Consider the following 26,200-nt stretch of genomic DNA (forward strand, 5'->3'; position numbering starts at 1 on the left):
TGTTGAAATCTCTGCCCGAGAGGTGTTGCACCCTGGGTATTGAAACTTTGCCCTCCAGCACACCCAGTGTGGCTCCTCTAACCCCAGCTTCCTCCTTTTGAAATAAGGATGTTTTTCGAAATCCCTAAGACAATTGCCTAACCCTGTGGGCGCCCACACAGAACACAGTATGGGAGGGCTAAATCATTGCTGACAGCCTGCCCCCTCTGCTCCCCTGCCCCCGCCCCGCTCCCTTCTCTTTGCTCCCTCCAGTCGGTCTGCTCAGGGCTGGGTCCTATTTTAGGGTGAACCTTTCGAGCATTTGACATTCGTAGCTGAACTGGGACCTGGAGAAGGGCTTTGAGCCCAGTCCTTTTCCTCCGCCCGATTCTCCCTCAGCCTGAGTCTTGTCCCCCCGGAATGAGTGGATCTGTGTGGGGATGGGGCGAGGGAAACAGTGTCCTAAAGCCAGGAAGGGGGCAGCTCTAGGGCAGCAATGAGAAAAATAAGTGAGAGCCAATCCAGCTGGCAGGTCGCTGCCGACGGTGCAAGGCATGTGCGGGCCCAGGGTCTTGTGTGGCGTCGTGTCAGGGGCCAGCTGAGCGCTCTGTCCTCAGGGCAGGTTTCACGGAACGTCCACCGTTGGGGCGTTCCTGGAAGAGGGTCAGGGTCAGAGGTGGGGTCGAACACTGTCGGGGAGAGGAAGTGACGCGGGAATGCGCGGCGACCACTCACCGCATGCCAGGTGCTGGGCTACGCGTTCTTCATACCGAATGTCTTGTAGAGATCTTCAGGTAGTCTGACGGGGCGGCCACCAGCGTTGTCCTCCTTTTATAGATGGGGCTGTGCAGGCTTGGAGATACCAGACAGTTAGCCCACGGCCGTGAACTCAGCACGCCTGGAACCCGGGTCCCCAGAGCCCCACCCCCTCCTGCCCCGTGCCCTCTCCTGTCTGCTGAGAGACTCCCTCACAAGTGCAGACTCTCCAAAGCCACTCAGAAGGGTCTGGATCTGGGGCCTGTGTGTTTTGCTGGAAGGAAACCACACAGAAGCCGGCTGTTGGGCAGGGCGGACTCAGCAGGGGGGAGATAAGGCGACCCGCCACGTGGACGCCCTTGAACTGAACCCAGGCACGCGGTGATGAGGCTGGTGGCAGTACAGATGACAGGTGTGACACACAGTTCAACACAGGGGCGGTGGAACTTAGTTATGGGGGATGAAAGAGAGGGAACGGTCAAGAACGGTTCTGAGGACTGGTTTTGCATGCTTAACCTGCTCACAGAGCGTCGGAAAAACGGAAAGAAGCAGCGAGAGTCAGGGAGAGGCATCAGAGAGAACAGAAAACCAAGGCAAGGGGGAAGGCGTGGGAAGAAGGACGCTGGTTGGACACGGCTTCCGGCACCGAGGGCCGTGTGGCGTCCTGAGCGGGAGCCGTCGGAAGAGGGTGACCTGGGACAAGAAGGAGAGAAGGGAGACTCAGAAACATCAACTTCTCCTTGCTTCTCGGTTGACTTTCCCCATTAGAATGTATGGATCATTTCTTCAGTGAAATGGCCCAAATTAACAACGATGTTGAAACATCAAGGAGGGCCCAACGCTTCCTATTTGCTTGTTTATTTTAGCTTAATTTACAACAAAGCTTGAACTTGAAGACTTAGGTTTCCATCGATCTTTTCCCTTCAAAGTCATACACTTTGCAGTAACATCAAATTCCATACGGACTGCTGAGGAATTACGGTTGCTTGGGACTTTTTCCTTCAAAAAGTGGCTTTTCTCTTGCTGTGTAATTGGCTTTGACCACGAGAAATCATTTATTCAGCTTCAGATATTCACGGGTATGCTTCCTCTGTTTCATTAGGGACATTTTACTACTTGTAAAATAATCAGAACAGAGGTTTTGCACGTAGAGTCTCAAATGATGGCAGGTGGTGTGGTCGATTTCCGGGGAACCTCTTGGACTGCTCCCACTCTCTCTGCTGTGCTGTGTCTGGTGCCCATGGAGAAGAACTCGAGTTGTCCGCTTCCAAACTGAGGCTGGCCTTGGCGTTCCTGCCACATTCTTAGTTCTCAGGCTGGAATTTGAATGATTGCTGCAGGGCAATACATAATGACTTTTTTAAAAAAAGAAATGAATAAAACTGCTTCTTAGAAGGAAAGCGATAAGTCTGCCTAATTCTGCTATGTACTTTGCTACTCATATAAACAGTACTTTTATTATTTAAGGTAATGAAGTCCACAGATAAGGAGCAGCTGTTCCTATATCCTTTTAAAATTGTAAAAACTCGTGAAGAGTGGAACTGTTATTACCGTTTAATTTAACCTGATGCATGACCAGGCCCTACACGCTAAGGGCGGTAAGTCTGTTACCTCTGTGCTTGGAGGAAGGGCAGGAGATGCACTACACATGACTTTGCGTGGTTGAGGCATCTGAGTTGATACCGAGTTCTATTTAGAAAACGAGTATTTGAATTTTGTAGTAAATGCTGACCAGCCCTACCAGCTAGTGCTTTACAAAAGCTTCCCCCACCTGAAAAAAAACAGCATGAAGACATTGATGTTGGTTCATGCAATGTCATAGCTTTCAAACTGTGCTTTAAACCATGAGCTGAGGTTCCTCACGGCATCATTCACCGCAGCCACAGAGTGTGAGCAGCCCAGCGGCTCTCAGCAGATGAGTGAGCGAACAAAACGTGGGGTATAAACAGTGCAGAACATCGTGCAGCCAGAGAAGAGAATGAAATCCTGACACATGCTAAACCACGGGTGAGCCTTGCGAGCATCCTGCTAAGCGAACTAAGCCACCCACAGAAGGACAAATACTGCATTATTGCATCTACCTGCAGTGCCTAGAGTAGGCAGATTCAGAGACTGAAAGAAAGGTTTTATAAACAATTTTATTGATTCGCCAATCACTTTAAAATATCTATATTCTTTTACATTAGACGATCCTCTCCAGTATTTATTTTTGTCACCTACATTGTTTTATAATTATATTCACCACAATTATTAAACCAACCCTATACTTTAACGGATCCAAGGGCTTATTGCCACCTTTTGAGACAAGGATTTCCCAGTTTTTTGCAGCTTCTTTCGAGGACTTGCCCCCAGAAGAGCATGTGGGTGGCATGTGCTCCAGGCCTGCGTGTCTGCAGAGGCCTTCAGGGGCCTGTCCCCACGAGCAATGATGCCTCCAGTGGGTGGTGAATCTGGAATCCCAAACTCCTCACTTCAAAACTTAGTAATGCACTCTTTTTTTAAAAGATTTTATTTATTTATTTTTTAGAGAGGGAAGGGAGAGAGAAAGAGAGAGAAAGAGAAACATCAATGTGCGTTTGCTGGGGGTCATGGCCTGCAACCCAGGCATGTACCCTGACTGGGAATCGAACCTGCGACCCTAGTAATGCACTCTTGCTGTCTTTTGGAAGTTAATGTAACAGAGACCTCTGAGGCTAGTTTCATTTTTATATTTTTTTCTTTATCATCTGGTTTTTATGTACTAGAAATAGATTGGGTTTTTTTTCCTATATCCTTGTAATTAAAAACTGTTTCTAGTACCTGTTTGGATATGAGTCTCTCCACACTGAGTTTTATGAAATAAAGACAGTTCCTTTGAGCTAACTGTCTCTTGGGTGTGCTTGTTTAATTTTTTTTAAATTGTGGTAAAATATGCATGAGATAAAAATTTACCATCTTAACCATTTTTAAGTGTGCAGTTCAGCGGCATTCAGTACCTTCCCATTATTGCATGGCCACCACTAACGTCTGTCTCCAGAACTTTCTACCTCTCCAGGGGGATGCTCTGTCCCCAGCCAACGCCCCCATCCCTCCCTCCTCCCCAGCCCCTGGCACCCGCCCCTCTCCTTCCTGTCTCTGTGAATCCTCACTCCTCCGGGACCTCATAGAATCCTACAGTATTTGTCTTTTCGTGATGGCTTATTTCACGCATCATACCTGAACCTGAAGGTTCATCCGTGTTGTAGCATGTGTCAGAATTTCCTTCCTTTCTGAGGCTGAGTAACATTCAGTGGTATGTATAGGCTGCGTTTTTTAATCCATTCATCCGTCGATGGGCGCTTGGGTTGTGTCTGCCTTTTGGCTGCTGTGAGTAACGGTGGCACAGAGGTAACGTCAGTCTTCGGTGTGTAGCCCCCGGCGAGGGGGCGCTAGGTCACGGGCCACTTGTGTGTCCGACGCCCGGAGGCACGGCCACACCGTGTGCCACGGCGGCCGCACCGCTGTGTGTAAGACGTTCCCACCAGCACACGAGGGTGCCGGTTTCTCCACAGCCTCGCCCACACTTGCTATTGTCTGTTTTTTGGTTTTGTTTTGTTTTCACGGTCACTAGTGAGTGCGAGGTGGGGGCTGGCTTGTTTCTCCAACGAGGACCGTTTTCTGCAATCAGGTCTGATCGTTCCCATCACTGCTTGTGCCCTGGCTTCCTCGGGCGTAACTTTTCATACCCAGGTCGGCCTCGCTCTGTCCTCTGGGTGCATTATCTCCTCCTCCAGCGTACAGTGTCTCTTCTTTTCCGCCATGTTCCGGGGAGGTGCTTCTGCTCGGTCGGCCCCACTGACCTCGGCTGCGCCCGGCCCGTCGCCCACGCGGCTCACTCTGCTCCGCGCTGTGCGTTCCCCAGATCTCCCCTGTTTCCAGCCTGTGGTTCTGTGCTTCGGCCTGGTTTCTCCCGGTGTCTTCCTGTGACCTTCTCCTAGAGCTGGAGGCGGGTCCTATATGTTTTCGAAGACTAAACACTTTCTGGAGCTTTCCCTGGTGCACCGAGTAAGCGCTGCCTGGGCTTTGGGGCCATTTCTTCCGCCCGTGGCATCGTGTCCGAGGCTTCGGTGGACGCCTCGGACGTCCGGGTTGAGGTGTGGCCAGCAGAGAATAGCTGCTCCTTGTCCTTTGCCCCCCTCGTGACCACTCTGATGGTGGGGGACCCCTTTCCAGGCCTGCGGGGACCCCAGGGGGACACGCAGCCTGTCACCGGATTGTCACCGGCTGTGGAGGCCTCGGCAAGTGCGGCTCCGTCCGGCTGCAGAATTCTTCTCACTCTCACTGACTAGTGACCTGAAAGGACAAACCGAGGGTCGCAAACTCGTGACCTTGTTTCTTCCGCCTGCACGAGGTCTAACAGTTCTCATCTTAGTGCCTTACATGGGGACACAGGTGCTCCGGTTCGCCTCGGTGCCCGCCCCTCCCCATTGTCTCACCCCCAGCCCGCTCCCCGCATTCGCAGGTGCTGCTGGGAGCCCGAGTGTGTGAGCCCGCCCCACCCACTTAGAGGGCGGGATGCATACGTGACCTCAGTGCGCGCTGTCACGGGGCTTCGCCTGGGTTGGGTCCCGCCTCACCCCTTTGATTCTCAGGGTGCTCCCTGCAGACGTGGGGATGTTCATTCCCCTGCCAGCCCACATGTATGTCCTGGCCCTTGCCACGGGCCCCCATTGTGCGTGGGGCTGTGACTGTCACACCGAACACGACACAGGGGAGCCGTCTTCTCTCTGAGGCCAAGGAAAGGAGACTTATCAGCGTTTTGCCCCGCGTGGTGGTAGCAGCGTGATAAAGTCGTTGCTTTATCTTCATCTCGATGTTCTGACTCTTCTCCCGGTTACCGAGGGTTTAATCACAATGATCGGCCTCTTTTCCTGGAAGGTGTTGTAATCAGACAATCAGATCAACTGGGCTGGTGCAAAAAAACCCCAAAAAACAACCCCCCCCAAAAAAAACCGTGCTGTTTTGCTTTGTAAGTAAAAACCATCTAAGATGCAAGATTATTTGAAGTATAACAATCTCCAATGGTAGGCATGCTCAGGACCAATTTTAGCTGGGGACCTCCTAGCAACTGGACAAGTGAACGCAAGGCCGTTAGGCTGGTCTCAGTTTTACAACATGCGGCTTCTTCGTTTACGAGCTGCCGGGCACTCTGGGTGCTTCTCCGCCACCAGGGCCCTGGCTAATCTGCACCCAGCAGCTCCCCACGGGACTGCGCTTCTCCAGCCACTGGAAGAATCCTGACGCACCGACCAGTCTCCCACCTGTCCCCGCTGAGCGGTGCAAGTACACTGAGCAACTCCAGGGACAGCGCGCTGACTTCTCGGAGCACACAGCGTGGATGGTCAGCCGCCTTCCGATGCGAGGAACCCAGACGCAGAGTAAAAACGCATCCGGAGGGACCGTTCAGCTCACCGCTTGCTGAGTGTAATGAGGCCGAACCCTCCAAGGGCTTCCCTTCACTGTACGGTTGAACCTGCGTGTGCTCGGCTTTGCAAAGTGCTTTCCCCATCACCTCTCCTTCGCTCACGTGACGGCAGCAGCAGCCAGCGCTAGGCTACGGAAACGGCAGCTGGCACCGCCGGGTGTGTGCTGAGCGTTTCTGCGCGCCAGAGCCGTGGCCACGATTCCGGGGTCCTCATGCAGCTTGTGGGCGGGTGGGGCCCTGAGGGCCCCCAGTTTTCTCCCGACTCTCTCTCCTCTGCTCGCTCTGCCACCCTGGTGTTCTCTTCTCAAGGTACACTGATGGGTCTGAAAAGCCTTAAGGGAACAAGTCACGCTTCTGTTTGAGAAATGTAAGCGCATGAACCTCTTGCAGACTGAGCTCAGGGAATGCGCCCTGAGGCTCTTGTCGCCAGATTCCGACACTCGTGTGGGAAGAACTAAGGGAGGCTGGCCTCGGCTGCTGAGTCGGCCTCCCCTGCGCCGGCCCAGCCGGGCACAGAGCCGCGGCACGGTGGGCACAGCCGCCTTAGACCGTGGGAGCAGGAAGGGGCCTCCTGGTGAAACTCGGGGCGGGTGTGCATAGGGAGCCCCGCTGAAAGGTATTGAGGGGTCACCGCTCATGAAACGGCTGCTCCTGAGTAAGCAGGTGCTTACGGAGATGCAGCCTCACAGGCAAGGGGCTGGCGGCCACACGGTCCAGGACTGAGGGGCTTTTCCCCGCATTCCTCCATCCCGGGGAGGCCCGGGAGGCCCGCGAGTTTGTGGCCACGAGTCTCCCGGCCAAGGCGTTCCTGCTGGAGCTTGGCAAGTGGTCAGCTGGGGTTCGGTGAGATGGTGAGACGGTTCCATTAGATGGCCAGCCCCAGGTGACTAGTTAGATGGTTGTGTTAGATGGCCAGCCCCAGGTGACTAGTTAGATGGTTGTGTTAGACACTAGCACGAGGTGACTAGTTAGATGGTTGTGTTAGATGACCAGAACTAGGAGACTAGTTAGGTGCATTAGATGACTAGCGCTAAGTGATTAGTTAGACGGTTATGTTAGACACTAGCGCACAGTGATTAGACGGTTCCATTAGATGACTAATGCGTGGTGACTAGTTAGAAGGTTCCGATGGATGACTAGCACAAGGTGACTAGTTAGAAGGTTCCGTTGGATGACTAGCACAAGGTGACTAGTTAGAAGGTTCTGTTGGATGACTAGCACGAGGTGACTAGTTAGAAGGTTCCGTTGGATGACTAGCACGAGGTGCCTACCATTCAGTTTGCCTGCCTCCTGTTCTAGGCTCGGAAGGCAGGGCTAGAGGAATCATTTGCGATGGTGGTTTCCTCAGATGTTCTTGCCTTTCTCTTTGCACACCCTTCCCCATTTTTCATTTTTCATGATTGTGTGTGTGTGTGTGTGTGTGTGTGTATGCTTCTCCACGGCGGCCCGTGACCGGCCAGCCCAGGGACTACAGAGAGGGTCACCCACTGGTTGGTGCTGAATTCTGGTCCCTGGTCCAGGGCGAGGCCTCGCCTGGTCCCCAACCTGTTGCGCGCTGTGATGTTTTTGGTCCCAGGGTGACGAGCTGCAGAGTGTGGGAGTGTGGTTCGCCGAGCCGGGTCGCCACCACGAGGAAGGGGACCCCGGCAGTGAAGTGCGTTTATCAGAAGGGTGTCCTGGTGGCCCCCATCAATTCTGCTGCCCTACCCTCCTCTCCCGATGGTTAGACCTTGTCCTGCTTCTCAGGACAAAGGAGGCCCCCTCAGAAACAGAACAGCCCTGCTCATCTCTCCAAACCTCCCCCGGGTCGGGGCCTTCTGCTTGACCTCGAGGGCCAGAGCGGGGGCGTCTGCTGAGACGCTGAGTTCTCCTCCAGGTGTTCTCTGTTGGCTCAGCAGAGCAGATGTTCACGTTTCTGGGTTTCTGGCTGCCAACTCCCCCTGTCTCTCTGGAGACAGGGTGCAGTGAACTGTTTATGTATTTTAGGCTCTGCGTGGTGGTGACTGATTACCACGGTTTATAAATGCTGCAGTAAGACCTCCCGTTCTGGTCTCTCAGCATGGGAAAGAGTCGTTCACGCACTAGCCAGAGGACGGAATAGCTTCTGACCCGATGAAGGGGAGAAGGCTGGTTCGAGTCCCTGACAACGCCTGGAACTTCGTAGTGGAAGACAGGACTCTTTTAGGTCAAAACATGCGCATTGGCATGTATCTGTGAATTTGCTTGTGGTAACGGAGTTTATTAGCCTTCACTTAAAAGAATCCCCTGGTGTTTGCATATAACTTCAAAGAACCTAAAGGAGAACCACCCTCAGTACATACTTGATAGAGGGGAACCACTGTAAGTGGAAGTTTCCATGTTTCTTAAATAACCAAGGAATTGACAGGTTTTGTGGCCCGTTATCTCGAGGGTGGGAACGACTTCCAACTTCTGTGCATTTACCCTGTTTCCTCCTATCGAAGGTAATAGCTTCCTAAGGCTATTGAAGGTGCAGCTTTTCCAAGGCTCTGGGAGGTCGAGGGTGCTTTCTCCAGAAATCTGGAAAGTGTCCAGAGAAATCTGTAAATCACACTTGGGCTGGAGTGCGGGGCAGGGCACAGACAGAGCGCCCCCTGCTGTCCTCTGTGTGACTAAGACGGAAGGAGGGAGGCATACCCGGGGAGCCATTTCCCATCATCCCTCCTGTGCCCCACCAGGACCCACGTTCCCCCCAAATCTCCACGGAAGCACGTGGGCCCCCCTTTCCAGCCTTCAAGTCCTCCCAGGAACCTTCTCTGGTGCCTCTTGGTAAAGGTTATGGTTCACGCAGGCTCACCCTGGACTCAGCTAAGGACGATCTGAGCAAACAGGCAGCATTGAAAATTTTGTTTTGTAGCTTATCCTTCATGCCACTGCTTCCCACCATAAACACGGTAAATTGTTATTTTTTATTTTATTTTTTAAAAATTAAGTGTTATTCAGTAATAACAGTATATAAATTTCAGGTATAAAACTTTATAATATAGTGTCGCAGGTTCGATTCCCAGTCAGGGTACATGCCTGGGTTGCAGGCCATAACCCCCAGCAACCACACATTGATGTTTCTCTCTCTATACCTCCCTCCCTTCCCTCTCTAAAAATAAATAAATAAAATCTTAAAAAAAACTTTATAATACAACCTCTGTATACTCAATTAAACATGTTATTTTGATGGCAATTTTCATTCTCATATATTTATTCAGAAAACATTAGGCATTACCACGTGTTGGGCACGTGCATAGATTACGGTGTGTACATTACATGGAATTGTAACACATAAGGTAAGAGGTACCCACGCAGGGATTCCCCGTTTTGCTGCCAACTAGTCGAATCCCTTAGCCTCTCCGGGAAACCTGCAAAGCTAGGGGTTGGGCCGGGAATTGGGACTCCGCGGTCCTCTGCCAGACCGGTCTTGGGTGACACTCTCCCTGTCGCTGTGACGGGTCCCGCCCAGCACCACCCACACCCCCAGCTGACGCTTCCTTCTGCTTGCTTTTCAGAAACGTGAGAATCAAAACTGGAGAATGGTTCTTTGAGGAACGAGCCAAGAAATTTCCAGCTGAAGGTAAATGCTCTCAAAATCTTTACTAAATTAAAAGTGATATATTCGTAGTTTTAACATATTTGGCTTAAAGCTTTTGACTATAAACAGCTTTATAGGGCAAGGGAGACAGGTCTCCAGCTCCCGCCCACCTGGCCCACTTGCTGTCAGTTTCCCCTGCGGTTCCCACCTCCGAGGGCAGCATCCCCCACCCACCCCCCTTCCCCCGTTCCCCTGACGCCCTGCTTCTGGGAGTGATGTCTCCCGCCCCTGAGACACCAGCAGTTCCGGTCTGCACGTCCCCCCGAATCGTCGGAAGTGCCATAGATGGTGCCATTACTGCACTTCTTTCTCCTTCTGTCTGCAAGCAGCACCTGTGCTTCAAAGCCCGTCAGCCCCTCCCAGCGCCGAGCACAGCCCCTTGCTCAGAACACCTGACAGAATAATCAGTCGCCTGGGCAACCCAAGGCCACTGCACGTGGATAGTCTTAGAACTGAACAGACGCTCCCGATTATGAACAGACATGTCACGATTATGTGAGTGGAAGGGTGTGTCTGGTCTGGGGCCAGGAATGTCTCATAAAACACCCGCACCGTGGATGTGACGGTGTGACCAGTAGCTGGGACTCGAATCCGTGGAGAGAGCTAACCGTGCTGTGGCCACGGAGGTGCCGTGTCGGAGGTGTGCGCCGTGCAGATAACAGAGTAACCAGTCAGACAAAGGTGCACGCATGTGTCGCGAAAATAAAGTGGGGCCAGTGTGCTCTGTGGACCGCGTCCGTCTGTGGGGGTAACGTGGGCAGGTGCCCCCCCAGTGGTGTGTGCCCGGGGAGACTGCACTTGGGGGAGCCGGCGCCGCGCCAGAGGGAATGGGGCTGCTGGAATCGCTTCCTCCCCCACCCACCAGAAGAAGTGATGGTTCGAGGTGGAGCAGTTTATATCAACCAAAAACGTGTCGTCACGTACAGGCAGCCCTGGCTGGAGTGTGGGCGCCTGCTTGGCTTTTACAAAAGGTGCTGCCAATGGGGGTTTGCATTCAGTTGTCGCAAAATTCTCCCCTGGATTCTGTTCCTGACCCCTCCCACTCGAGACAGAAGGTGTGTCTGCCGGGTCTGCCAGAACTCTGGAGGAAAACACAGCACGCACTCCCGGGGGTGCTCGGGAGAGAGGGTGCGGCGAGTGGGGGACTCCTGCCGGCCGTCCTTCTCAGGCCTGCTCCTGCTCCGGCCCCCTGTCCCGCCCCGGCAGCCTCATCAACACTTCTCTGTTTTTACATACTGCCCGTCCAGGGGGGCCTAACCCTGCAGGTGCACGCATGCCTGCTCGGGAGCGGCGCCCCGGGGAGCGGGCCCCCGACCCTGCAAGGGCTGAGGCTCCTTCCCCCCTGCGAGGGCTCCCCAGCTGTCAGCCTGTCTAGTGCACAGTGGGGGGGCACAGCCCTGGCACCGGGGTCACCTCCCAGATCCAGATCAGGGGCGCTGTCCCGTTTCTTTAAATTGTGTTCGCTGCGGGGCTGGCGTCTTCGGGTGGCAGGTAGACCCTCATTTCTCTCACTAGGGTCTAGGTCACAAGCAATAAGGCCGTAGCGAGTGAAATTTCCGTGATTTCGTTCGGCGTTGTAGAGAAATGCCCGCCAAGTGTAACATTCCCATCACCGAGTAGTGGGTGCACGGTGTTCCTCCGTGGTGCGTGGGACATGCTCAACGCGCGTCCGCCGTTCTCACGGACGACTTCGGTCACCGAGCGTTCTGCCGTTTCTGTGGTTGTCTTTATCGCCTGTTAGTTTTTGTCCTTTTATTTATTTGTTTTTAAACCTTCATTGTCCTTTCTTTCTGTGATTTCTCAATACCAATACTGTGAAGATATCTCCTGGATGTTTTTAAAAATGCATTTTTGGAAGTTTTAGTATCATTATTTCAATTCAGTAAATTACTATGCAGGCAAGAACCTGTGTGTATGTCTGTGTACATATGTGTGCTCCCATGCACTCCATAGTGTGTGTGCTTGTGCTATGTACATGTGTGCTCTGGTGTGCACACATCCGGGTATGTGCTGTGTGTGCAAGTATATATGCTGTTAGTGTGTGCACTCCACTGTGTACGTGACATGTGCTTCTACATGTACCACATGTGTGAGTGTGCATGCATGTGCTGTGTGCACCCTTGGTCACACATGATATGTGTGTTTGTGTGTGGTGTGTGCATGCACACACATGTGCCATGTGCGTACCTGTGTGTGCCCCCCACATGTACTCTGTGCATGAATGTGGGTGTATGTGCACTCCTGTGTCTGGTACCTGTGATCCAATGTGCTGTGTGTGCACGTGTGTGCTGTGCACACTCCTATGTGTGATATGTGCTCCTGTGTGAGGTGTGTGCACACATGTGTGTGTGCTGTGTGCACTCCTGCGTATATGCACTGTGTGTGTGCGTGTGCATGCTCGCAGGCACTGGTCAGCCCTGCCCCTGCTGGCACGCATCCTCTCCTGAGTGGAAGAAGCGGCGGCCTGGGGGGCTGGCCTGAGATAAGTGGGGGGTAGAAGACAGGTGAGACCGACCTCTTCTCTTTCTCGTCCTGTGACATTCCACAAGAATGAACACATCGGTAAGAAGAACGAAATTCGAGCAGTGAAAGTCAGCTCAAACATAAATCGTTCTCTTTGTTTTCACCGTTTCTTCCCAGGGGTAAAACAAACGAACAACAAAGAAATGAACACACCCTTCCTCCTCTGCAATGTTTCTGCAGACGCCGAGGTGTCTCGTGTTCCTGCCTTTGGGTTTTGGTTGCGCTGGGCTCGGAAATAGTGGGAGATGAGGAGAAGCGGGGTCCCGGGCGGCGCTGTGAGCCACACCAGTGGGCGGCGGGGTGGGGCGGTGGGAGAGGCCGTGGGGTTGGGTGATGAAGGCTCCGCTGCACGGGGAGTGGGGCCCCCCCGACTTGCATCTGTGCCCTTCAAAGGAAACCTGGCTCAGTCCCTGGCCTGCTGAACTGAGTTGGTTGGTGGTTTGTATCGGTTGAGGGCCCGTTAGGAAAACAGAAACCGGGCGGTGACTTACACGAAGAATTCCGTTCAGGGATTGGTGAGACAGGTGTCATCAGAGGACTGGAAAGGCAAAGAGGGAGCTCGGGGCTGGTAACGGCAGGGAGCAGGCGGTGCCCGGGGCCACCGCCGGCAGGAGCGGCAGCTCCACCCGTCCTCCGCCTCCCGACTCCTGTCCCCCACCCCTGGGCCCCGAGAGGGAGCCGGCTACCACCTCGGATCTCCGCCGCCTGCTCGAACACCTGCGATCTGCGCACCACCTGGTGTTTCTGTCGGGAAGGTGTGTGTGCGGCTCTGTCCGGCCCTCCCCATCCCAAGCGGAGGCGAAAGGAAGGTAATGTTTAAGCCGCGGGGGCTTCCAGGCAGCCCACATCCGTGCTTCCTTCCTTCCGGGCGGCAGGTCCCCAGAGCCAGATTCCTCCAAATTCAACAGATTCCTCCCACACGGGGTGGCTTCAGTCAACCTTAATCTTTCACAGAGTTGCTGAGTGGCAGTCTTCAACCGACGCTGCCTGGGGTGGCGGGGGCGGCCTGGCCGGGGGCTTGAGGGCATGCCTGGCCAGTTCGTGCCGTGGGGTGGGCGGGAGGCAGGTCCCTCCACACTGGACCGCTCCTCGGAGGGGTTCTGAGCGGCCCCCACGACCCGGGGCTGGCCTCCACCCTGTGACCCTAGAGAGACAGAGACAGAGCCCTGCGGTGCCTTAAAAATTATTTTTATTGTGGTGAAATACACCTAACATTAAATTGACCATTTTAACCGTTTTTAGGTGTGCGATTCAATGGCAGTAACACTGCTGTGCGTCCGTCACCAGAACCTGTCTGTCTTCCCCAGCTGAAACTCTTGCTCCCACTGAGCAATGACCCCTCCCCCCGCCCCTCCTCCCCAAAGTCCCCGGTAACCTCTGTTCTGCCCCGTGTTTTCTGTCTCCATCAGTGTCTGTGGCAGCCTGGCTTCAGGAGTCGCCCCGCCATTGCTGCTCCATCCTGTGGTCACTCAGCAGCGCTCTGCGGGCGGGAGGGGACGGTGCAGGCGCGAATGTCAGGAGGCAAGAACCACTGATTGTATTTGTGATCAGACTATCGGTGTCTGTCTTGCTTTTATTTTTTTGAGGATTTTATTTATTTATTTTTAGAGAAAGGGGAAAGGAGGGAGAAAGAGAGGGAGAGAAACATCAATGTGTGGTTGCCTCTCGAGCGCCCCCTACTGGGGACCTGGCCCCCAACCCAGGCGTGTGCCCTGACTGGGAATCGAACCAGTGACCCTTCGGTTCGCAGGCCGGTGCTCAATCCACTGAGCCACACCAACCAGGGCTCCGGCTTGCTTTTAAAATTCAGTTTAGCATACACATTTGCCTGTGCTGTTTAGACTTCTTCCAACATATGTCGACGACAGCACAGGATACCACAGGGGGTCGTATTCAGGTTTCCACGTCACAGGTAGCTCTGTGGGAAACACCTTGGCACTTCCGTCTCTTTCCTCCGGGCAGCTTCTTAGAAGAAGCAGGTGTGGTCAAAAGTGTGAACACTTGCAAGGCTTTGACATACTTTGCCCGATCCCCTGGGAAGTGTGCCCGTCGGCACTACCCGGCGGGGTGTTGGGGCCGCCCTCTCGCCACACGCTGGCCCCAGGAAGGCCTGTCCCTTCAGACACAACTTCCGGTGACGTCTGTGATTCTGTTCTGAATGTAAAGTAGTACATACGTATTCATTAGAGAAACTGAAACATGAAGAAAAGCATTACAAGTAACGCTAAAAACACAGGGACTTCACCCCGAGGACTACTGTTGATAATTGGGTGTATGTCACTTCTGTTCTTCGGTGAATATTTGTACCTACGTTTGTGGGTGGACGTGTCCATTTTTAGGTAAAAAAATGAAGAAGAGAGGAAACTTTATGTGAGTCAAACTAGTACGTCTGCATAATCGGGATCAAATTCTATACAGAGACTTATATTCTGGTATTTCTTCACATAATAACTTATAAAGAGCATTTTCCCTATCCTTTTTGTAAAATGATATGTCATTGTTTATGCTATTACGGTTGTCCCGATTTTTGCCCCATTGCTCCCCCCGACCCAGCACCGCCCCCCACTCCCTCAGGCAGTCCCCCACCACGGTTCACGTCCACGGGCCGTGTATACGTCTTCTCTGGCTGCTCCGTTCCCTGTGCCGTGCTTCACACCCCCACGGCTGTTCTGGAACCACCTAACCGTATTTCCTAATCCCCTCGGCTCTTCACCCATTCCCCCTCACCACCCTCCTGTCTGGCGACCATCAAGACCCTCTCCGTCCCCAGTGTTTGGAACTCCGCATCTGACAGATAGCTCACCTCCATTTTGTTTGGTTCCGTTTCTGCAGTTTTCATCTGTTCTTTCGTTCGGGCCATGTTTTTTTGTCTCCTCGTTTTGGCAGCCTCCCTGTGTTTGTGCGTGTTAGGTAGGTAGCTGCTTTGACTCTGTGCTTTGGCAACACGGTCCAATGCAGTAGGTGTCCCGTAGGGCCCAGTGGCACAGCCTCCCCTATCACCCAAGCTGGGTGCTCAAGGTGCACCCTTCGTGTGAACTGAGTCCACCCTCCTCTTGTAGTGGAGCCTTGGTTGCTGTTGGCGCATCTAAGGTCAGCCACCGCCTGTGTTCTGTCCAGGGTCACCCAGCATGAGCTGCAAGGTGATCAGCAGGTGGCTGCTGCTTGTGCTGGGTTTGGAGGTGCCCAGGTGTGAACTTGCGAGGCCAGGCCTGGGGAAACCTAGTGAGAGCTAAGGGGCTCGCTAAAGCCAGTTAGTTGCTGCTCGTTTGAGAGAATTTAGGAAAATCTGAAGCATGAGCCAAGACAAGCTGAATTCGCATGACAAAGCCACTGGAAACAGCTTGGGTGGGCCTGAAAGTTGGGTGGGTCAGGGCCTCAGGGAATCACCAGGGTGGGGCAGACGGTGCGAGCTGGGTTGATGAAATCTCAGACATGGTGCCAGCTGCCAGCTCTGTGGCTCCATGTGGGGGAGGGCTCAAAAAAGGAAAAACGGCCTCTGCCAGCCCTTCTGTCCTGGAGAAAGCTGCCCCCCACCGCTTGCCTTGATGCTGGGTAATTCATTCCTCCCCATATGTCTCTGATGCCTTTCAATCTGCTTCCTCTGCACTGGAGCTCAGAGGGAGGGAGGGAGTCAGTCTGTACAAGGGCCCTTTAGAGGAACTGCCTGGGACTCCAGGAGTTTCTGTCTTCCACAGCCTCAATCCCCACTGGATTTTTACAGCCAGAAGTTATGGGTCCCTTTCTCTCTGGCACTGGAACCCTGAGCTGGCGAGTGTGGTGTGGGGCCGGGACCCCTTGCTCCTCAGATCCCCTCCCTGATTTTTATCTGCCACATGTGGCAGCCTGTTCCATGTCCCCACCCCTCCTACCAGTCTTGATGTGGTTTCGTCTTTAATTTCATAGTTGCGGGGCTTCCATTCAGCTTGGTTTCTGAGGGTTCTGGACAGTGGATGTCCAACAGTTTCGTTGTAATTTTGATGTGGTTGTGCGAGGAGGTGAGCTGGGTTGACCTACGCCGCCATCTTGACCGGAAGTCTCAATCTCCCTGTCCTTAAACCTCATCACTATTGCTGGATAGTTAGGGAATTTCCAGTTTTGCTGTTACATTTGTTTGGAGTTTATAATGTTATTAAAATAGTAAATAAAGTGCAGCGAGCCTCCTGTAGTTCAGTCTTTGGCATGTCTCTGGATATTTCTAGAACAGAAGGAAAGAGATGTTAGGATCATTGCCTCCAAAAGGCATATGCCTCCATCACCAGTAGGAACTGCCCTTGAAAACAGCTTTGTCAGTACGGTAAGGCCACAGTGGTAGTCCAGAATGGTTTCTTGTTATTTTAATTTGACTCCATCTGACTACTGGTGTGGTTGAATACTTCTACTACCTTGACCTTCTCTAGATGTTCTTCGAACGTTACAGCTATAAGCCCTTTTCAGTTCTGTAGGTTGTACTGTGTGTCTTTGTGGGGTTGTTTTTTTTTTTTTGACATACAGAGGTTTTTTCTTGTTTGTAGTTAAATCTACCTTCGGTACAACTTTGTTTTGCTTTCATGCTTAGAGACGTCTTCCTCATCCTCTGATAGGTAAGATATCCACATTTATCTCCTAATTTTTATACTCTTATTTATGTTTAAGTCTTTACAATGCATAAGGAGGCCTGATGTAATTTTCCCTCCCAATCATCAGTTTTTCCGGTACCATCTATTACGCAGTGAGTCCCTTTCCCACGGGTTTACAGCCCAGGGCTGTCTGTTTGCACGGCTTTGGACACCTCTCACCCTGCACCTGAGCCCCGAGCTCCAGGGCTCTCCATCACCTGGGCGCCACACCGAGGCTGCCCGGCTCGCCTGCGGCCCTCGGTTGTCTGTCCGGACCAGATGTTCGGCTCCGGAGAGCAGGAGCTCTGGGGCGACGGGAAGCGAGTGGAAAAGTGAGGCCGGGGCGGCTGGGGATGGAGCGGATGTTCTCGGTGGCAGGGTCCACCCCCGTCAGAGCTCAGCCCCGGGAGGCACTGAAAAGGAGGGGTTACAGTTCTTTTCCTTGTTGGCATCACTTAGAAACCTAGAGTGAGCTAAATTTGGAGTTCCAGTAAAGTAATTCCAGGAATCATTGTGCCTTCTGTCATTCGATTTTTAATATGCCCTTACTTATCTCTATTTTAATGATCTTATTGAGTATGTGCCATTTCAAATAAATGCTCCCAAACTGTCCTCGAAAGTGGACCAGGTATAAGTAATAACACAAAGAAGAATACTAACCATTAACTGTGGCAGTTTGTTGTGCTAATTTTCCAGCTGTTAAAGAAGATTTAAAAACAAGAAAAACTGAAATAAAATTCTTTATTTTGCAGAGAGGTGGTATATAAAGTATTTTAAATATTTTACTTTCCTTAAGAAAGTTCTTTTTTCTGATTATAGACTGGCTTTTCTTCCTCTAAGATGTTAAAATTCACTATTTAGTGTTGTCATCTTTCAACAGTTCCTTCTGTGCCGTAGTTGTGGTTTTTCCGTGGTGCACCGGAAGGACCGAAGGTAGCGACCTTTGTGGGGTCTGCAGACGTGTCTTCGGGCGCCCAGTGTTGTCGGGCGCCTCAGGCAGTCCCCACAGGGGCTTCTGGGACCCAGGCCCCAGGGTCAGCTGTGGAGAATCTTAAATTTAAAGTTCCTGACTCAGTGGAACCGGGTGGGACCCAAGAGTGTATATTTAACAAGTTCCCAAGTAATTCTTTTTATGCACTTCAAGTCTGAGAGCCCCTGGTGAGGCAGCAAAGTTAATGCACAGTTGCCGTGGTCATTTTCTCCACCACCGATACCTAGAAAACTGAAAATGCAAACCCATCTTTATTGTCATTCCCTTGGTGTTTGCTAAGCATGTAAAGATAGTGCCCCCTTCTGGCTCCTTGCTGTAAGTGCTCATATTTTACAGTATTTTACAACCGTGACATTTATTGCTCGGTATTTGAGCTTCAAAGCAGAAAGATGACGATATTAATACTTTCAATATGAATACTTTTTCAAGTTAAAGCTGCTTGAATGTAATGTACAAACGCTCTACGGCGGCTTTTACTTTGCCGTGATTGGGGAAATGCAGTAATTTGGGAGGGCTGCCCCCCAGCAGAGCCTCTGATGGTGGATGGTGGCCCATCACCTAACCACCCAGGACGCTACTCTGTCTGATCGTCGGGAAGGACAGTAACCACTATTGCCTCCTCCCGGGAGTGCATGTGATTTAGTCTCTCAAGTGACTTTTCAGAGTTCTATTCGTTTACACGGGCAGCTTGGATACGGTCCGTCTGATCACAGGGCTGTCGGGACAGCAGCCGGCTGGCCGGGTGGCCTTCAGGCACTCAGGGCCATGAATTTCAGAGCAGTAACTGTTAGTGACGCCAGCAGAGGCCCCGCATCTATCACCCGTCCGCTTCCTGCAAGGACTCGGGCGAGACCCCCCAGCCCCTGACCTCGGCAGGTGGCTCTGCAGGGACCATTCGGCAGAGCCTACTGGAGGGGGTCTTCAGCTGTGTTTCCCAGGCATATTATCTCTAGAGGGGAAGGGAAGGCGCCGACACCCTGCACCCGTGTGTGCGTTCTTCTGGAAGATGCAGCATGGGGTGTTCTGACACGCACTGTGCATTACAGCTGGCCCCTAGGGGTGCAGGTAAGCCACCTCGAGGAAGGGGCCCTTTGGCTCCATGCGGGGACCCTGCCTGTGCTTTGCTCTGGGCCACACCTGGGCCTCCAGGGTCTGGTTTCCTACCCAGGATGCGGCTCTGCTCCCTGGGCACCCGGGGGGCAGGGCCATCGGCGCAGCCATGCCTGCTCCGTGGCTGGGTCCGTTAGCGCTGCTGTTGTCGGGGTGTGATTCCCCTTATGACGAGCTGCTTGGGGACCGACAGTAGGAGGGGAAGTTATAGGGGCCGTGTCTGGGAAGAAGACTCACCACCGAGATCCCCCTGGGCAGGACTCGAGGCCCCCCAGTCCCCCGAGAGCGCCAGGGTCGGGCCGGGTGACCGAGGCGCCGTTCCCTCTTCCTTGGGAGCAGCGTCACCCGGAGAGACGTGCCAGGGCAGGGTCGCTCCGTCGTCGGTTTATGCGCCTGTGTGTTTCCTCTTGTTTTATATCACGGAAACTTTTAAACACGAGCGTGAGTAGAATGCAACCCCCCATGCACCGGTCACCCATCCATCACCCCATTTCTCTGCGGTCGCTGTCACCCCCACCCCACCCCCGGGCCTCCTGTGTGCCCGGCTTTTAGGCAAGAGGCGGTGTCATTTGTAAGCTGTGACTTCGGGTCTCTGAGCCTCGGTTTTCACTGGTAACACTGGGGCGACACCTGGTGGCGACCCCGTGCAGTCAGCGGCTCGTGAGTGTCAGCGGGGCCTTCCGGCAAGTGGCCTGGGACCCTGGTTTCCCACCGGGGCCCTGCTGTGCCGCGGTGCCTAGGAGAGCTACCTCCTTAACCCCGCGGCCGGAGCAGCGCTGGGTGGGGGCCTTCTGCCTAGCAGCCCGCCCCCGCCTCCGGGGGACCTGGCGGGACACCCTTCTCTGAGCATTTCCTCCCCGTAGTTACAAGAATTTATTTTAGAAATGTTAACAAAAGTCAATATTCACTGCTGTTAAGGAGGCCTCTGGTCAGAGACCACTGAGGAACAGACGAGAAGGAAAAGGGAAATAAACGGTGAAGCGGGGCAGAGCCGCGTGGGCGGAGCTTCTGGAGACAGGGCGGGAGATTCGGATCCGCAGGGAGGGCTGGCGGGGGCGGGGCCCCACGTCGCTGCCCAGCCCCCCCACCAGTGCTGGGGGAGCCCCCGCCCCACACCCGGAGGTGCAAGGACTGGGGGGCCAACTGAGACCCGCGCAGCCAGACCTGTCCCTCTGCCTGTTTTTGTACATTCTGCGAGCGGAGACTGGGTCTCACATTTTGAAACGTCCAAAAAGTGAAAAGAATATTTGTGACACATAAAAGATATATGAAATGCAAATTTCAGTGTCCCCAAGTTTTGTCAGCACATAGACACACCCTCCCTGTAACATCGTCTGTGACCGGTGTCACAGGGCAGTTACGAACTTGGGACAGTGGTTACTCTTGACCTTCACAAAAAGGGTGCACCCACCCCAGGGGCCCAAGGGTGCAGTGGCCAGCAGGGGGCAGCAGAGAGCTGTTTCCCCCGCCAGTTGGGAGCCAGGTCTCCCTGGACCTCAGGTGGGGTATTCAGAAATGAGGCGGAGGGGGGCTAAGATGAAGTTTAAGGCGGAGATACCGCACAGGTGGAAGCGCGTGGGCAGTTCCCACGAGAGGAAGTGGGGGTGAGTAGCAGTAAGTGAGCAAGGCCCAGGGTGAGTAGGGCAGTAAGAAGCCCTTCTGTTGTTGGAGCAGAAAAGACAAGGCCCGCAGGGGGTGGGAAGCCGGCCGCAGAGGGGAGCCCAGGCGGGGTGTGGGGGCCCAGGATCGCAGGGCTCGGACCCTCGACAAGGCAGTAGGGCTGCTGGAGGGCCTCAGGCAGTAGAGTGATAGCATCGCACCTGGGGGCCGGCTGTACCTCTGGCGGCTGTGCCTCGGGGACGCTGTTGTAGCAAACAGTCCAGGGTCAGGGTGATGATGATGATGATGATGATGATGATGATGATGGTGAGGGCAGAGCAGCCGCAGGGCACCGTGACACAGCCCAGCCGCGGCAGGGCTCAGGGCTGGGACTCACTGTGCCCTGGGTTCTGTGTTGTCGCCCGGGGCCGGCTGGATAAGCAATGTCACTATTTTTTCCCCCTTTCCTGTGCTGTCACCACCACCATGATGCAGCAGCGGTGGCTGGCTGTCTTTGTGCCTCTGGCCTACACCTTCTCTTCCCGGGGGCCCCTGCAGAGGCGCCGTCACCCCCGCGAGCTGGCTTTGCCGGTTTGGCTCTGTCTTGAGGACTGTGTGTCACCGGGGGAGGGCACACGGCCTCCTTTTAGAATCTAAGGGTCACTGCCAGGAACCCCAGAAAAATGTGCCCGGGCAGGTAGGCTCAGAATCTGAGACGGTGGCTGCACCTGGCCCTCCCCGAGCCCCTCCCAGCTGAGGACCATGGGGCTGCACAGGTCAGGGTCAGCTGGTGGGCTGGGGGTCAGCTGCCTCTCAGCTTAGTATCAGATGCTGCCCGCCCCCTCGCAACCTCCTGCTGGTCCTGATTCTGGCCCTGCCCCCCTTCCTGTCTTCTGGAGAGGGCTCTAAGGCACACCTTTCTTTGGAGTGGATTAAAACCTCCAGAACACCCTGGCTGGCGTAGCTCAGTGGATTGAGCACGGGCTGCGAACCAAAACATAGCAGGTTCGATTCCCAGTCAGGGCACATGCCTGGGTTGCAAGCCACGGCCCTCAGCAACCGCACACGAGAGATGTTTCTCTCTCTCTCTCCCCCCCTCCCCCTCCCTCTCTCCCTTCCCTCTCTAAAAATAAATTTAAAAAACTGAAAAAAAGAAAAACAGAACAAGGGAAGCAGGGGCTAGAGGGACATCCTAGGACTGCAGGCCGGGGCGATTCTGGTGTGCGCATCAGCAGCGTGGGCCCTCGGGGGGCGTTGCCCTGAGCAGGGGCTCCGCCTTCTGGCCTCCCCCTCTGCGCTGGGCCAGGAAACGCTGTGGCCACCCAACTCTGAGCACTCGAAGTTTTATTTTGGGGGCCTTAATACGTCATCAATCCCCTCTCCCTGAAACAAAAAGGGCACTATACTGGATGCTGCCTTGTTTGGGAAATGAGCCTCTATGGCTAGGGATAAGTAGATTACATTTTTTAAAAGATTAATTTAATCTCCAGAACAAGGACCATTTAAAGGGATCTAGTCAGTCATTCAGTTATACAATATTTCCAAAGAACAAAGAGAAGCTTGGAAGCCCGAACTACTTTTCAGATTCTCTGGATTTAGAAAATTGACTCCAACACCAGCTTCTAATAAGAGCCGCCATTCCTAGCACGGAGGGCCTTTTCCCGTGTGCATTTGTGTGTGTGTGTGTGTGTGTGTGTGTGTGTGTGTGACAGCGGCTTCAGTGGAGCGTACTTCACGAAGTATCACACTCACTTCTTTAAGTGAATAATGATTTTCAGTAAATTTACAATCACGCAGCCATCACTGCGATCCAACCTCACGGCGTCATTGTCAGCCCAACGTCTTACGTGTTCGTTGTAAGAAGTGAAACTAGAAAAAGAGTCACTGTAATGTATTGCTTCCTGTACTTGCATCCTCTAAGTTATGTTCTTACTAGTCCTGACCTTTCCTGGTATCTCTTGCAGGCAGACAGGAGACCGCGGGAGCAAGGCTCTTGCAATCTTATCAGGAACTGAGGTGAGTTTTGTGGAAAGACAGGCCGTCCTGGGTCCGCAGGCCCTGGGACAGGAAGGCCCCGCTCGAGAAGTGGCCGGTCTCTTGACTTTCAGAGGTCACTGCTCTGGAATGTAATTTTTTTTTAAATGATTAGGTGCCTGGAAAAAATTGAAGCAGATATTTTCAAGTTCTTGTGAAAACTCTTCTAGAAGCTAGCGTAGTCTTTTCTCACTACACACTTTGTTTCTTAAATTCTGCTGAAGTGTCATAAGAAAACAAACTATTATTTCTGATGGCACGGTAAGCGAAATTCTAAACCCAGCCCTTGCATTTATGAATCATTCGTCTCCCCAGCATCTTGCCCAGGCCTGACTCGAGGAGACACTTGTGGGACAAACACTGGTGGACTTGAATCAGGGCCAGAGGGTGTTAGATCTATTACCCAGACTCCCGCACCCCTGGAGCTCTGGACGCAGGCGGTGTACGCACACCTGGTTCCTCCGGATTTACTGAGGGTTACTGGAAGCTCCGCCCTCCCCCAGCAGTTCTTTTTTTTTGGCCACGGTGAGATTTTCCAGTCTCAGGACTTTTTCATTTTTTTTTTACTCCACACTTTTCCCTGACTTCTTTTCGCACAAGCTTCTACTGGATTGGCCAAATAGTCTGTTTAGTTTTTTCCTCAAACTGAAAGACACATTCTTCATTTTCACCAATAACGTGGTTGATTCGGATGTTTTGAGGATGTCAGCTGTCTCCCGCCATTGGCTTCTAGTGGGGAGAGGCCAGGGTGCTGCTGAACATCTTCTGGTTCATGAGACAGCAGGCCCACAGCAGAGAATGATTTGGCCAAAATGTCAACAGTACCAAGAAACTTCGCAAACCACTTTGGACGCAGTTGGTCACTCACAGCGCCTTCTCCATACACGGCACAAATGCACACATCTTTCCTCTACATTTCAACCTTTCTTGAAAAAATAAGGCGTAATATGCTGAAAGTGTTATGTGTTTCCTTTCATTTTCAATATTAAAATGACTGCACAAAAATTCACCAATGTCAATAAGGCTTTTTTTTAAAGATTTTATTTATTTATTTTTGGAGAGGGAAGGGAGGGAGAAAGAGAGAGAGACATCAATGTGTGGTTGCTGGGGGCCGTGGCCTGCAACCCAGGAATGTACCCTGGCTGGGAATCGAACCTGCGACACTTTGGTTTGCAAGCCCGCGCTCAATCCACTGAGCTACGCCAGCCAGGGCTAATAAGTTTTTTTTTTTTTAACACACACTGACATGACAGCTATCACAATACAATCTAACAAAATTGTTTCTAGTGAAGTTAAAGACAACCAAGCGCTACCAGAGCCGTCATAGAGAAAAAAAACAAGCACACTTTCTGGCCAGCCCCAGTAACTCCTCTCGAGGTCGATTTTTACGTCCGCGGAGTTTCTGGCGCTCCCGCCCGTGTGGTTTCCGCTGAGAAGACAAGCGCGTCCATATGGAACACCATGCGCGCGGCGTCTGCATTCCAGAGCAGCCCGGCCGCCCGCCGGCCCCCGAGCCCGCCAGCTGTCGTGGCACGCGCGCGCCCCTGGTCTGCACGCTGTCCGGTTCCACGTTCAGGTCCCGGGTCTTCACGCTCTCCACCCAGCAGCAGGTCCAAGGGGCGTTCTGCTCAAAAATAAGGAAGTAAAACAAAAGACAAAACGCCAAACGTAGAGAACTTGATTTAGAGGATGGGACGGATCCTGTGTGTTTGCGAGGCGCTCTTACCTTGTTTACAGCCCATTTCCCATTCCTGTGCTTTTCCTCAGCAGCAAAATTTCCGTGGTCCCTCCCACCCCGCCTCCACTCAGTGAGAGCTGGTGCAGCAGCAGCCCTGGCAGGGTAAGGTGTCCGCTCTGGGGGTGTCCCTGGGAGGAAAGGGGGGCTGGGAGGTTGGGTGGAGGGCCTCATGGTAGAGGGAGCCACCCATGAGCTGGACCCGTCATGAGCGACGCAGAGAATGAAAGGGCCGATTGGGGTAGGACAGAGCGTGGCTCCGCCCAGTGTCTGTGCTGCTGCTGGGCTTGGGGGACTCCAGGGCCATCTGCACTAACAACAGACTCATCTTCTGCCTGCACCCCACGTCCTCATCTGCACCCCACGTCCTCACCTGCACCCCACGTCCTCACCTGCACTCTGTCCCTATCTCTTCCCTCTGTGGGCCCCGTGCCCTTGAGTGTGGGCTCTGCCGGGGCTCGGGTCCTGCAAAGGGGGGTACGCTGATGCCCTGGTCTCTGAGAGTGGGGCGCCTCTGGAGATACGTGTGTGTCTTCTGATTGTTTGCAGGTGCGGGTGCAGGCCAGGACCGTTTCTGCCCAATATAACTAGTCCCCAGCGTTCCCTGGGTTCCCCCCTCGGAGGTGGGCCTGGTTACACGCACCTGGCCCCCCCTCCGTGACTGGTGTGAGGCGTGAAAGGAACGATGCCCCTGCCGGTGCTTGCAAACTACGCCGCCACGGAGACGTGTGGCCTGGGTTATTTTCGTTACTATTGGCATCCTCGGAATGCGAGGGACGACTGTGTGCAGAAGGACACGTTCCCCTGCTGGCGAGAGAAAATGTGCCTTCAAAACCCTGCTGTACTTGCTCCTTGAGACTTCAAACTCTCCAGAGCAATTCGAGCACCAGTGTGTTCAGGACATATGGATGGATGGACAGATATACGGATGGATGAACAGATGGATGGAAGGATTGGGTGGATGAATGAATGCGTGGGTGGACAAATGGATGGGTGGACATGGATGGATGGATGGATAGATGGACACATGGATGGATAGATGGGTGTTTAGATGGATGGATGGACAGATGGATGGATGTTTAGATTGATGGATGGATAATGAATGGATGGATGGATGGATGGATGGACAGATGGACAGATGGATGAGACTTGCAGAGGAAAGTAATTTTCTCTCTCTCCTTTTCTTTCTTCTTTCCTTTTTTCCTTCTCTCTCCACTTTTGGAGGCAGAACTAGCCCGTGGCTTCAGGCTGGCCACCTCGTGCGGGTACCACTGTCGACCGTGTCACACGCACATTCTGCGTGGCTTTGGGGTGGGGGGGAGAAGCAGGTTGCTCGGGGACACTCTTTAAGACAACCAAACGTCAGTCACTGTTTCTCAGAGCTCAGTATTTCCTTGTGGACAGCCCCTGGATGAAGCCCCTCCCCTTACCACGGTGTCAGAGCTCAGAGGAGGAGAGCGGAGTCGGGGGGACAGCAGCCCCTTGAGAGGACACAGCCCTCCCCACCCCAGACACACACACACACACACCCCCGAGCACCCACACCCAGACGCACCCATGTGCTCACCCCAAGCACCTGCCTCCAGTGCTGGGGGGGCGGCAGCCTGGAGGCCCCTGGGACAGACACGGGGCATCCCACGTAACTCTCCTCCTCTCTCCTCCCATCTCTGTTTTAGCTGCAGGAACTCAGTCAGCCCAGGGGATTCAATAAGTCCGTGGAAAACTTATTCCTGTCCGTCACCACCCACATGAAAAGTAAGTGGACACTCCTCCCTGTGCCCGTCCGCTGTCTCTGCAGCGGCTGGGGGTGGTCGGTGTCGTTCCCAGCCTGGGG

General features: G+C 53.4%; 1 protein-coding gene across 3 annotated transcripts in view; it reads left to right on the forward strand.

Annotated features, from left to right (window-relative positions):
* SYTL3 (synaptotagmin like 3) overlaps positions 1-26,200 on the forward strand; it is a 77,317-nt gene that overhangs the window by 15,232 nt on the left and 35,885 nt on the right. For 2 of the 3 annotated variants that reach the window (XM_045844069.1, XM_045844068.1), the window contains exons 4-7: positions 9,697-9,761; positions 22,562-22,613; positions 24,399-24,471; positions 26,043-26,121. In XM_045844069.1, coding sequence (XP_045700025.1) covers positions 9,697-9,761; positions 22,562-22,613; positions 24,399-24,471; positions 26,043-26,121 — 269 coding nt within the window. The remainder of the gene's footprint in view (positions 1-9,696; positions 9,762-22,561; positions 22,614-24,398; positions 24,472-26,042; positions 26,122-26,200) is intronic. The other variant, XM_045844070.1, reaches the window with a different exon arrangement.

The sequence above is a fragment of the Phyllostomus hastatus genome, unplaced genomic scaffold (genome assembly GCF_019186645.2).
Source record: "Phyllostomus hastatus isolate PE091 unplaced genomic scaffold, TTU_PhHast_1.1 phas_contig_40, whole genome shotgun sequence".
Lineage (NCBI taxonomy): Eukaryota > Metazoa > Chordata > Mammalia > Chiroptera > Phyllostomidae > Phyllostomus > Phyllostomus hastatus.